The sequence below is a fragment of the Labeo rohita genome, chromosome 6 (assembly GCF_022985175.1).
Source record: "Labeo rohita strain BAU-BD-2019 chromosome 6, IGBB_LRoh.1.0, whole genome shotgun sequence".
NCBI lineage: Eukaryota > Metazoa > Chordata > Actinopteri > Cypriniformes > Cyprinidae > Labeo > Labeo rohita.
In genome coordinates this window covers 7,949,320-7,962,829 of record NC_066874.1, presented here as the reverse complement: position 1 = coordinate 7,962,829, position 13,510 = coordinate 7,949,320, and the positions used below count along the sequence as shown (strand labels likewise).

The 13,510-nt window shown below is 35.3% G+C and overlaps 1 protein-coding gene across 1 annotated transcript; it reads left to right on the top strand.

The window, feature by feature from the left end:
* The first annotated feature begins 280 nt into the window (after positions 1-280).
* Positions 281-13,297, top strand: gpr155b (G protein-coupled receptor 155b). The gene is made up of 17 exons (XM_051112268.1): positions 281-438; positions 1,857-2,330; positions 2,414-2,592; positions 2,684-2,904; positions 4,193-4,361; positions 4,463-4,618; positions 6,755-6,838; positions 7,065-7,185; positions 7,334-7,418; positions 7,536-7,626; positions 7,741-7,948; positions 10,351-10,422; positions 10,492-10,595; positions 10,756-10,851; positions 10,930-10,994; positions 11,081-11,218; positions 12,857-13,297. The coding sequence occupies exons 2-17, from the start codon at positions 1,913-1,915 to the stop codon at positions 12,903-12,905; spliced, it is 2,256 nt and encodes a 751-aa protein (XP_050968225.1). The 5' UTR covers positions 281-438; positions 1,857-1,912; the 3' UTR covers positions 12,906-13,297.
* Positions 13,298-13,510: the final 213 nt, after the last annotated feature.

The window sequence follows — 13,510 nt, the reverse complement described above, 5'->3', positions numbered from 1 at the left end:
AAATAAAACACTGTTTAAAAAAGAAATATGTGGTCAACAAGGCCCTGTGGAAGACTCCCAACAGATTCTTTCATACTAAAATTAGAGGCAACATGACGCCCATCCACTAGCGCGTATGACTGTAGCCAATCATATGAGAATGTTCCATGAAGATCAGCATATCGTCTACAGTTCCACCAATCAGCGACACGACAAGACGAACTAAGGCGGGGTTTGTCATGTCATAGGCGGGATCACGTGTCAGTCATTCAGGGATTTTGACATTGAAAGTAACAGAGTGCAGAAGCGCTGGAGATGCTGCGAGCGGAGTGCAAGCATGGATGTGTCGGGCGTGTTTTTCTTTTATAACACGGTATTTAATCCATGTATCTATCATCTAGACACGTGAACACATGGTACGTCATCGACAACTGTTATATTTCTGTTATTTTTCGCAAGGTAAGACAAATTTGTAGTACAGATGACAAATGTAGCTGATTTGACTGCATTCAGTGGCCTTGTTTATCATTAGAAATAACATCTGTGTTCATTTATTTTAAGACTTAAGATATTATGCTATTTTATTATTAAATATACGAATATTATAGTACAGTTCGTCTGTACACAGATATTTTTTACACATAATTTAAAAAATAATTTGTTATTGTAATCATCGTTGTAGTAGGGGAAGTAATCTATTATTTTTAACAGTAATATTAATAATTTTAATAATATTTTTTGATTTACTCTCAGCCATTTATTTAGAATTATGTTGCTTTATTTCAGTTTGGCTCTTTTTTATTGTAAAAACAAGTTACAGCAATACACTTTTGTTTATTATCTTATATATTGATATAATGTACACTACCAGTCAAATGTTTTTGAACAGTAAGATTGTTAATGTTTTTAAAGAAGTCTCTTCTGCTCACCAAGTCTGCATTTGTTCCAAAGTACAGCAAAAAATTAAAAAATTAAAACTGTGAAATATTTTTACTGTTTAAAACAACTGTTTTCTGTTTGAATATATTTTAAAATTTAATTTATTCCTGTGATTTCAAAGCTGCATTTTTAGCATCATTACTCCAGTCACATGACCCTTCAGAAATGATTCTAATATTCTGATTTGCTGCTCAAAAAATGTATTATTATTATTATTAAAATGAATTGAAAGTAGACTTTTTTTAGATTTCTTTGATGAATAGAAAGTTCAGAAGAACATTATTTATCTAAAATAGAAATCTTTTGTAACCTTACAAATGTCTTTATCATCACTTTTGATCAGTTTAAAGCATCCTTGCTAAATAAAAGTGTTAATTTCTATAATTTCCTTCCCCAAAGAACTGGGGAAAGAAATTACTCCATACTCCAGTATGGTATAGTGTATAATGTTACAAAAGCTTTTTATTTCAGATAAATGCTGATCTATGGATCTTTCTATTCATCAAAAAATCATGAAAAAGTGTACTCAACTGTTTTAAATAATAATAATAATAATAAATGTTTCTTGAACAGCAAAATCAGCGTATTAGAATAATTTTTGAAGGAGTAAAAATGCTGAAAATTTAGCTTTGATCTCAGGAGTAAATTACGTTTTAAAATATATTTAAAGAGAAAGCAGTTATTTTAAATAGTAAAAATATTTCACAGTATTACTGCTTTTGCTGCATTCAAATAAACGCAGGCTTGGTGAGCATGTAAGAATTCTTTAAGAAGCATTAAAAATCTTACTGTTTTGACTGGTAGTGTATTTATTCATACCTGAAAGTTCTACAAGTCCTTGGCAGCTACAAATTTATAAACACACTTTTCCTAGAAAACAGTCTGAGAGCTTTTGCATCACACAGAGTTTTTTATTCTCTCTGTTTTTTATTTCCTAGCTTTCTGATTTGCACCGTTAGATCATCTCTCAGTGGTCCCTGTCAGCCTCATCATTATGGAGGGCCAGTATGTCACCATTCATGGCCTCAACATCACTCACAGCCCTCTTGGAGCACCGGCCATGTCTATCGACAAACTTTTCCCAGCTCTGCTGGAGTGCTTTGGCATTATACTGTGCGGCTATGTGGCGGGTCGCAGTGACATCATCGGTGTCGGACAGGTCAAAGGCCTGGGAAACTTTGTGTCGTGCTTCGCGCTTCCCGCGTTGCTCTTCAAGAACATGGTGCAGCTGCGGTTTGAGCATGTAGTCTGGTCTTTTCTATGGAGCGTTTTGATTGCAAAAGTGTTTGTGTTTGTACTAGTTTGTATGCTGACGCTGTTGATGGCAAACCCTGAGAGCAAATACAGTAAAGCTGGACTGTTTGCTATCTTTGCCACTCAGAGCAATGATTTTGCGTTGGGATATCCTATAGGTGAGGATCTCCTCATGCACAAATACATCTGAAGCACACAGTTGTGTACAAAAACATGATTTTGTGTCTCATTCCCCATACAGTGGATGCGCTGTACAGGAGTACACATCCGGAATATGTGCAGTATATATATCTGGTGGCTCCTGTATCTCTGATGCTGTTGAACCCAGTGGGCTTTGCTTTGTGTGAGATTCAAAGATGGAGACACACCAATGAACCGAACTACAGCAAACTGCGTGTGATCTTTACTGTCATACTGCAGGTGCATGTGTTTATCTTTATCTAGAACTTTTTGCTGATGTCGTCCTTTAATTTTTTTTAAGTTGTTCTGACGTTTCTTTTTTTTTTTTTAGGTTTTGAAGAACCCAATAGTCTTCATGGTTATTGTTGGAATTATCTCTCATTTCCTGTTTGGTGGACATGTGCCTGCTTTACTAGGAGAGTTTGTTGATGGACTTGCAAACTCTTTTGGAGGGGCGGCACTCTTTTATCTGGGCCTGAACATGGTGGGACAGATGGGTAAACTCACACGTACCACTGGGGTTTCCCTCATCCTGCTTATTACTGCCAAACTGTGAGTGAAAAAAGAGATGTACAGTTGAGGTCAAAAGTTTACATACACTTTGCAGAATCTGCTAAATGTTAATTATTTTACCAAAATAAGACGGATTATACAAAATCTGTCTCACATGAAAGATGTTTACATATAGTCCACAAGAGAAAATAATAGTTGAATTTATAAAAAACTTGCCCTGTTCAAAAGTTTACATCCCCTCAATTCTTAATACTGTGTTATTGTTATTTGTTTGTTAAATGATAGTTGTTCATGAGTCCCTTGTTTGTCCTAAGCAGTTAAACTGTCTGCTGTTCTTCAGAAAAATGCTTCAGGTCCCACAAATTCTTTGGGTATTGAGCATTTTTGTGTATTTGAACCCTTTCCAACAATGACTGTATTTTTAATCTTTCCATCTTTTTTACACTGGGGACCCATTTGCAACTATTACAGAAGGTTCAAACACTCACTGATGCTTCAGAAGAAAACACAATACATTAAGAGCTGGGGGGTGAAAAGTTTTTGAATTTGAAGATCAGGGTAAATGTAACTTATTTTGTCTTCTGGTAAACATGTAAGTATCTTCTGTAGCTGCTGAAGGGCAGCACTAAATGTAAAAAAATATGATATTTAGGCAAAATAAGAAAAATATACACATCTTTATTCTGTTCAAAAGTTTACACCCCTGGCTCTTAATGCATCACTTTTCCTTCTAGAGCATCCGTGTGCATTTGAACCTTCTGTAATAGTTGCATATAAGTCCCTCAGTTGTCCTCAGTGTGAAAAGATGGATCTCAAAATCATACAGTCATTGTTGGAAAGGGTTCAAATACACAAAAATGCTGAAAAAACAAAGAATTTGTGGGACCTGAAGAATTTTTCTGAAGAACAACAGGCAGTTTAATTGTTCAGGACAAATAAAGGACTTATGAACAACTATCACTAAACAAAAAAAACAGCTGTGGATCATTCAGGTAACAGCACAGTATTAAGTATCAAGTGTATGTAAATTTTTGAACAGGGTCATTTTTATAAATTTAACTATTATTTTCTCTTGTGGACTATATGTAAATGTATTTTAAGTGAAATATCTTCTTCAGGCCAGTAATAAATAAAAAATAACATGCATTTTGTATGGCCCCTCTTATTTTGGTAAAATAATTAACATTTTGCAAATTCTGCAAGGTGTATGCAAACTTTTGACAGCAACTATTATAATGAATACATTTTGAATATGGGCTTAAATATATTTTAAGTGCTAATCCATGCAATTTAGACAGATATATGACTGTGTGTTTTTGTTTTTCAGACTAGTTATGCCATTGATGTGTAAGGACATGGTGGAGTTGTTGGATACTGGTAATTCCAGCTCTGTAAATCACTCCAGTCTGTCTGATTATGCTTTCCTTTATGGAGTCTTCCCTACTGCTCCCAGCGTGGCCATATATGCTTCCCAGTACAACATGGAGCTGGAGGTGGTAAGCGATGAATGATTTCCTGCAAATGTCACAAAGACTCAGTAACTGCTATTAAGCATTTAGGCAACACGGATCAGAAAAAAATGTATTGTGTGTGGTAGGTGACCTCTGGTATGGTCATTAGCACATTCCTGTCAGCGCCCATCATGTATGTGTCGGCATGGTTACTGACCATTCCATGGATGGAAGCCACATCCCTGGTGAAGGAGCTCCAGGACGTGAGCTTTAACGTCAGCATTGTCAGCCTAATAGCCCTGGTGAGTGTGTGTGTGGGTTAATGTGTGTAAGAGTGCATGCCATTTGCTTACATCTCTTCTCTTCTCTTCTCTTCTCTTCTCTTCTCTTCTCTTCTCTTCTCTTCTCTTCTATTCATCTCTACATTTCTATTCTATTTGGTTCTGTTCTATTCACTTCTTTTAGCTAGTTTATACTTTTCTATTCTGTTTATGTTCTCTTCCCACTTCTTGTCTGGATTAATTCTCTTTTGTTATTATATTGTGTATTCTGTCTGTTCTATTTTGTTCTGTTTTCAGGTTCTCTTTTTCTGTCTTTTATGGTTTATTTCTAATATTGTTCTGTTCTGTTCTGTCTCTTCTACTTTAGGGTTTCCTCTCTTCTCCTGTTTCTTCTGGTTAATTTTTTATTCTGTTCTATTCTATTCTATTCAGGTGTTTTTCTCTTCTGTCTCTTCTGGTTTACCTCAGATTTTATTTTGTTCTTTTTTGTTCACGTCCATCTATTCATTTCTGTTATATCTGTTCTATTATATTCTGTTCATTTAAATAATTTCTATTCTATTCTATTCTATTCTATTCTATTCTATTCTATTCTATTCTATTCTATTCCATTCTATTCTTTTCTATTCTATTCAGTTGCTTCTCCCTTTTGTCTCTTCTGGTTTACCTTAGATTTCCGTTCTTTTTCTATTTCTATTCTGTTCTTTTTTGTTCACTTCTGTCTATTCAGTTCTGTTCACTTCTGTTCTATTCTATTCTGTTCATTTAATTATTTATATTCTACTCTGTTCGCATGCTCTTCTCTGCTGTCTCTTCTGGTTTACTTCAGATTTCATTCTATTCTATTTTGTTCACTTAATTATTTTCTATTCTATTCGATTGTATTCTATTCTATTGTATTCTATTCATGTGCTCTTCTCTTCTGTCCTTTTTACATCAGAATTTATTCTGTTCTTTTTTGTTCACTTCCATCTAATCACTTCTGTTCTATTATATTCTGTTCACTTCATTATTTTCTATTCTATTCTATTCAGGTGCTCAACTCTTCTGGTTTACTTCAGATTTTATTCTATTCTGTTTTGTTCACATCCATCTATTCAGTTCTGTTCTGTTCTATTCTATTCTATTCTATTCTATTCTATTCTATTTACTGATTCTGTCTTTTCTATTTAGTTTCTTTTCTGTCTTGCCTGTTTCACTTCTGCTTCTGTTCTGTTCCGTTCTCTTCTACTGTCATTTCTATTCTATTCTATTCTATTCTATTCTATTCTATTCTATTCTATTCTATTCAGATTTTGTTCTATTCTTTTTTGTTCACATCTTTTCCATTTTGTTCACTTCATTATTTTCTATTCTATTCAGTTCTGTTTTGTTCACTTAATTATTTTTTTATTATTCATTTGTTTTTCTCTTCTGTCTTTTGGTTTACATTAGATTTTATCCTATTCTTTTTTGTTCGCTTCCATCTATTCAGTTCTGTTCACTCCTGTTCTGTTCTGTTCTGTTCACTTTTTTCTTTTCTATTCTATTCTATTCTATTCTATTCTATTCTGTCCCTTCTGGTTTACTTCAGAATTTATTCAATTCAGTTTTGTTCATTTCAAACTATTTAGTTCTGTTCACTTCTTCTTCTATTCTATTCTGTTCTGTTCACTGATTCTGTTATTTTTTATTCAGGTTCTTTTCTGTCTTGCTTAGTTAATCCATGCTTCTATTCTGTTCCGTTCCCTTTTTCTGTCATTTTTATTTTGTTCTGTTCTATTATTTTCTATTCTATAGGTTTACTTCTCCTGCAGCTTCTGGTTCACGTCTATTCTATTCAAGTCTAGTGTAGACTATTCTGTTCCGGTTCTCTTCTGTCTTGTCTGGTCTTGTTTCGGTTTCTATTCTGTTCACTTATTCTATTCTATTCTGTTCTGTTTTATTCAGGTTTTTAGGTTTATCTTTTGTGTTCTATATATTTGAGAGGGAGAGATCTGGCTTTGAAAGACCTGGCTTAATACGCATGTGTAACCATAGAGAACATATATAAGCTTATTAAGAGGATTAAAAATCAAAGGCTCTACATCAAACAGAGAAATATCTGAAAAATGTGATCCTAGTAACAAAGAGCTACAAAAACTGGATTACCAGAATGTTTGTGTGTGTGTGTTGCAGGTTTGGACCCTTACTGTCATGCTGCTGAGTAAGAAGTTTAGGAGGTTGCCGCATATGTTTTCCACAAATCTGTTCTTAGCACAGGTACATAATCTTACACAAAGACAGACTTTCTTTAATTAATAGACAAATACTGAAAAAGGGACCTAAATCATATCTCTTGTGGAGGAATCTTTTGACTAGCAACTATTTCAAGTATCCTAAAAACACTCAGAAAACCTTAGCAGCCGTAAAGTAATGCCCTGTCAACCAGCAAGCCATTTTCCAAATATGGTATTCCTAAGTATGCCATGTTTTGTTTCTTATGCAGCTCTTAGTGTGCGTATCAATGATCTTGTGGAAGTTTGTTCTGAAGCAGGGCAGCATGTTTGGCCAAATCCTCACCTTTACACTACTTTATGGGTCTCTTTACAGTACCTACATGTGGACAGGTAACAAATCATCACACACTTACACACTTACAAACAATACTTTTTGCATAAGGGTCATTTTCATTGTGTGATTTTAGGTTGCGATACATCTTCTTTGTGTTGTGCAGTTGTAGCGATGTTTAGCAGTTGTGTAGATATTGTGTTGTAGGTCTTTTGGCGTTCGCTCTTACTTTATTGGGCAGAAATGAAAACCTAAAAGTGAAACCTATTGTTTTCATCATCCTTGGTTGGGGGTGAGTATATATGTGTAGATATGTCTGTGCATGCTTTTGTATTTATTATTCTAAATCCATTCATTGGATTTATTCATTGGAGAAAACACCTTTTGTATCTTAATTTTATTATCTTAGAATTCCTTTTCTGATTGTGGGTGGCCTGCTCATGATAGGACAAAGAATGAGTGACAACTCGGACTCCGCCTTCTTTTATGGCAAGGGGCAGGTAGGCTGGGATTTTTGACTGTGTTTATACAAAACATCACAATGCATGTCACAGTTTCTTTGTGTCTGTCTATTAATGTATTTCCCCCACCCCTCCTCCATTCTTTCTCTTCAGATTGTGTGTACTGTGGTAGTTCTGGGCTGCAGTCTCGTCCTAGGTGGTCTGTCTTTAATGAGTTTGAGCCGAGGGGCCCAGGAAGAGCAAAACTATCAAGCCCTAGATCAAAATTCAATTACAGCCACAACAGAAGATGTGAGACAACCCCAGACAGAGAACCAGCAGTCACCTGAGCTAGAGCAAAACTATAGCAGCCTCAACACAGGTAACTCCTGTATGCTTGTGCAACTAACCTAAAGGTATAGCTCGCCCAAAAATTAAAAAAAACATTTTTTGTTTACCCTTATGTCGTTACAAACTGGTTTGACTTTCTTCTGCCGAATACAAAAGCTATTTTTAAGAATGTTTCAACTGGTTTTGTCTGTGTAATAAAAGTCAGTGTGGTTCAAAACAACACTGGACCCCACTAACTTTTATTGTATGGGCCAAGAGAATTTTTTTGTATTCTATAGAAGTAAGAAATCCTTAAAAGGGTCATTGGATGCCCATTTGATATGATTCTTTAGGGTCTTAATGAAAAGTCTATAATATACTTTGGTTAAAAATTCTCAATGGTAGTGTAAAACAACACCCTTTTTACCTTCAAAAATGAGCTTGGCAAAAATCAACCCATTCTGAGGGATTGTTCCTTTAAATGCAAATGAGCTCTGCTCGCCCCGCCCCTCTCTTCTGTCTGTGGAGTGACGAGCCTGACCCTTATACTCACTTCTGCTGTAGATGGAGCTGGATCAGGAATGATTTGCGTGAACATTAAACACATTTATGTAGATTGGGAGGCACATTCCCTTCACAAACAAATGTAATCCACTGCATCTTCAGTGGCTCAGATGTCGGGAGTAAATGACGACCACTATGTTCATTATAACATCCAGCAACACAACACCTCAATCGCTCAATCGGAAATATTCTTGTCTAACTTACATCCCTGCTCTGGCATCGAAACAATGGAGGTTGGACTGTTACAGCTGATTTAGGGCGGGTCTGAGGTAAGACGCTCATGTCAATCAACTATCGTGGGAGCGGCCTCTGTCGGTGTGACGCCACACATATAGGCATCTCAGAATGGCTCGATTTGAAAACGGGGATATTATTTTTACAGATTAATTAAAAACCACTGAATGGATTTCATACACTGCCAACACACATTAATGCTCAAACAACATGTAAAAGTGAACTTAGCATCCGATGACCCCCTTAAACAACATAAGGAGGAGTAAATAATGTTAAATTTTCCCTTTGAAGGAATAGATTACCCAAAAAATGAAAATTTGCCAAAAATGTACACACTCTAAGGCCTTCCAAGATGTAGAGTTTGTTTTATCGTCAGAATAGATTTGGAAAAATTTATAATTACAGAGAATCACTTGCTCTGCAGTATTCAAACAGCTAATAAAAAACATTACAATAATCCACACCACTCCAGTCCATCAATTAACATCTTTTGAAGGGAAAAGTTGCATGTTTGTAAGAAGCAAATCTATCATTAATTGATAATTGTGGATTATTGTGAAGTTCTTATCAGCTGTTTGAACTCATTCTGACGGTGCCCATTCACTGCAGAGGATCCACTGGTGAACAAGTAATGCAAATTTTTTCCAAAACTATTTAAGTAAAGAAACTAATTCATCTACGTCTTGGATAGCCTGAGGGTGATTTTAATTTCTGGGTGAACTATTCATTCACCCAAAAATGAAAATTTAATGTTTATCTGCTTACCTCCAGGGCATGTAAGATGTAGGTGACTTTGTTTTTTCAGTGGAACACAAACAAAGATTTTTAACTCAAACCGTTGCAGTCTGTCAGTCATATAATGGCATCAGTGGGACCCATGACTTTGAGAGTCAAAAAAACATACACAGACAAAACCAAATTAAACCCTGCGGCTTGTTACGTTGAAGTCTTAAGACATGAAACAGTTGGTTTGTGCAAGAAACTGAACAGTATTTATATCATTTTTTACTTCTGATCCACCCCAATGTCCAACTGTTCTGAGCGTGTTCACAACAGCCGGTGTGTGACGCGTCAACATGCTCTGGCATAACATGCATGGAAGCGATTGCACCCACAGTCTCTCTGCACTGTGTAAACAATGAGGGACGTATACGCACAGCAGATTGCTTCTGTGCATGTCTACTATACCAGAGCATGTTGACACGTAACTCGCCGGCTGTTGTGAACGCGCTCAAGACAGTTGGACATTGAGGTAAAAACGATATAAATACTGTTCACTTTCTTGCACAGACTGATTGTTTTGCGTCTTCAGACCTCAGTGTATCATCACAAGCCACAGGGTTTAATTTGGTTTTGCCTGTGTATGTTATGTTTTTTTGACTCTCAAAGCCGTGGATCCCATTGACTGCCATTATATGACTGACAGACTGCAACGGTTTGAGTTAAAAATCTTTGTTTGTGTTCTACTGGTGAAACAAAGTCACCTACATCTTGGATGCCCCAGGGGGTAAGCAGATAAACATCAAATTTTCATTTTTGGGTGAACTATCCCTTTAACAACATCCTCCCTTTAGTAAGGTGACAGTAGTGCATTTCCAATACTGCATATATTTCTGGAATGTATGTGTATTAGAACCTTTTTTTTGTTGTTGCCAGATGTTTGTTGCAGTGAACCCATGCCAGATATGATTGTTGGACATCTCAACGACTCCCCAGTGCCTTCAGCAGGTTGAATATCAAATAATCAAGTCATTGAATAAAGTTTCATTAGAGAAAATAAGCATGTTTCTGTTCCAGGGATTTTCCTGAGAGAGGCATCAAGCTCTTCACGTGTGCAGGAGGAGAGACAGATCGCTCGACATGTGCTCCTCTGCCTGCTCCTCATTGTCAGCATGCTAGCTGTATGTCCACTTTACATACTGTATAAGAAAGACATACACTCCCAAACACATATATACACATGCATAATGAAGTAAGGACCATGAAGCATTTACTCAGATCATTATTTTCAATATTCTCTAAAATCTCTGATATTTGGGACTGTGTGTTTGTTGATTTCAGAACCTGTCCAGCTGTCTGTGGTGGTTGTTTAGTGTTGATCCAGGACGACTTTACCTCGAGCTGCAGTTTTTTTGTGCCGTAGCCAATTATGGACAGGTGATCACAGTCACACAACGCCACAGATACATATGAAGAGCTAGTGTTAATATTAAAAATATCCGTTTTTTCCATCAGGGTTTTGTTTCCTTTGGAATTTTTGGATTGGATGAGCACCTTATTATTCTTCCATTCAAAAAGAGGTGAATCAGCCATGTTTGTGTTGCTACTAGATGCAAATGTGACCATTTTTGGATGTAGCCTCAGCAATGGCGTTTTATGTTTGTAGGCTGGCTGCTCTGTGTGGTTTTGGTCAGGATGAAAGCCCTGAGTCTGCTGCCGTTCCTGAGGAAATACGACTGACCTGTACACAGTTTGTGAGATACCACAAAGATCAGTGTGTTCAGGATATTGTTCGCAATAGAGGGTGAGTGTCACTAGTAATTTAGTATCATTAGTAAACTGTTGCCTTTTATTCATGTTGAATTTGTCTTTAGTTTTATATTCACCATTTCTTTTTTGGGTAAAGTTTTAGTATTTGTTTTTGTCATTTTTATTAGTTTTTTCTGTCTTGTGTTTATACATTTTTTATTTCAGGTTTAGTTTGTCATTTTAGTATTTCAAGTTAAGCTAAAAGAAAATGAGAAATGATTCCTATGCAACTAGCTGAAATATAATTATTTTATATTAACTTTTTAAGTGTAACTTCTTAATTGTTAAGTTGTCTTTTTTCTCTATCACATATTTTAGTAATCATCATAAATTATATATCATTTGAAAGTTAAAAATCTCAAAATTTATCAGGTCCCCATCCATTTTAAATCAGACTTTGCATTACCATAGAAATGGTACTTTTAAAACTTTTAGCAGGCTCCTCCCCCTTAGCAGGGTGTGTCAAGTCTCATATTACAAAATATATTACATTATTGTTTTATAATCTTGACATTATACATATCGTTGGAAAGGTCTGAGTCTCTGGATTCCATATTTGGTGATTATTTTCTGATAGAAAGTATATCGAGAAAGAAATGTATACATTTGTGACAGAAAAATGCATTAAAAATAAATCAATGGAGTTTTGATGGCACCCAGTGGCTATTTTTCATATAACGCCTACATTTTTTTATATCAAATTCAAATTTGGAACATAAATTATTTAGACATATGGCTTTAATTTTATAGTAATTTTGGATCTAAAAATATTTTGAAAAATATTTATTTTATTTACAATAAAAAAATTTAGTACAGTACGTTTTTAGTTAATTTTAACTTCTATAACTTTTATACTTTTTATACTTGTTATATTTTTTTAAAAGATTTCACTTCTGCTATAATCTGCTGATTGTCGTGTGTTCATAAATTATAACAATTTAAGTTTGGATAGTGCACTTTCATGCTTTCAGTTAAGGTTACAGTTAAAGGAGTTAAATATGAAGTAATTTTACATTTTATTTTATTTCAGTTTCTTTTTTCAATGACAAACTTGTTTCATATGATTGTATGCTTTAATTAATGATAATAACACTGGTGAATATGTGTGTTTAAAGTCCAAATATTTTATTGGTTAAACTGGAATCATTTTAATTTAGAATTTGATGCAGAATTGTTGTAGTATACTGTAGTGTTTTCTGTTGCATTTAAATTATTGCACTTTCTTTGCATTTTTCCACTTGCCACATTCTCCAGTTATGGATCACAAACAAATATATTTTTATTCATAGTACAGAGTGGACAATACATTTTGGGGAAAGAGATGGTAGCCCACCAAGACATTTATTAATAAATTTATATTACTGGGAAAATAATACAGACCAGTCATATATTTTAGCAATTTGTATATTTACTTTTACAAAAGGAAAAACAATGCTAACACCATTTGTTAAGTCAAGATGCTCTAACAAACTAAATAGTGCCATAGTCACAGGTTTACACTATTGGGAGAATCAACATTAAAGTTGAATCTACATTAAAAGGTGAAGTGTGTAAAAAAAATTGCACACTTCACCATTATATCTTACATCTGACTTTTTTTCACTCCATTTTCTTTCTCTTACTTTCTTCCTAGTGGGTCTTCTGAATCTCTTTCTGGACCAGTTGGTGAATCCTTTCTTTGATTGATAGGTGTACTCACTGGTATATGAGTATGGTTTGGTGTAACGGCATTGAGTTCACTGGCTCCTGTGTGTGGGCGTGGCCAAAGATAGAAAGGTGTGGCCTTGCTTTCAGGACACAGCTGCAGAAGAACAGTGTCTTACTACATGTGACCCATCTATATGGCTTCCAACCTCCTGTGGTATTGCTTCAAATGTACCTCCACTTTGTAATGTGACACAAACCCAAGCAGGAACTAAACAGACTGAATTATGACAAACAAAATGTTCTCTCATCAGTATTTGTTTTACTTGTTGAATTACTATGCATGGCATGCAAAGAGCACAACATTCTCCCTTTATATAATTTTTACCAACCTTTAATTCCACAAACATTTGTTCTGTTCCAAAACCTAGTGAGTGGGGAGCTGCCTATGGAGGCAGCATTTTAAGGCATCACAGGCATGCTTCTGACATAAAGGCTGTTCTGCTAAAGCTGCCTTCTAATATTTGTAATTTTACCTGAATTGTAATGCAGCATAGCATCTATCCTTTGTGGAAATGCAATCTCAGACGACACTGCTACAATCTTCAGTGAAAAATAAGTCCAAGATGGTGGATAATGTGAC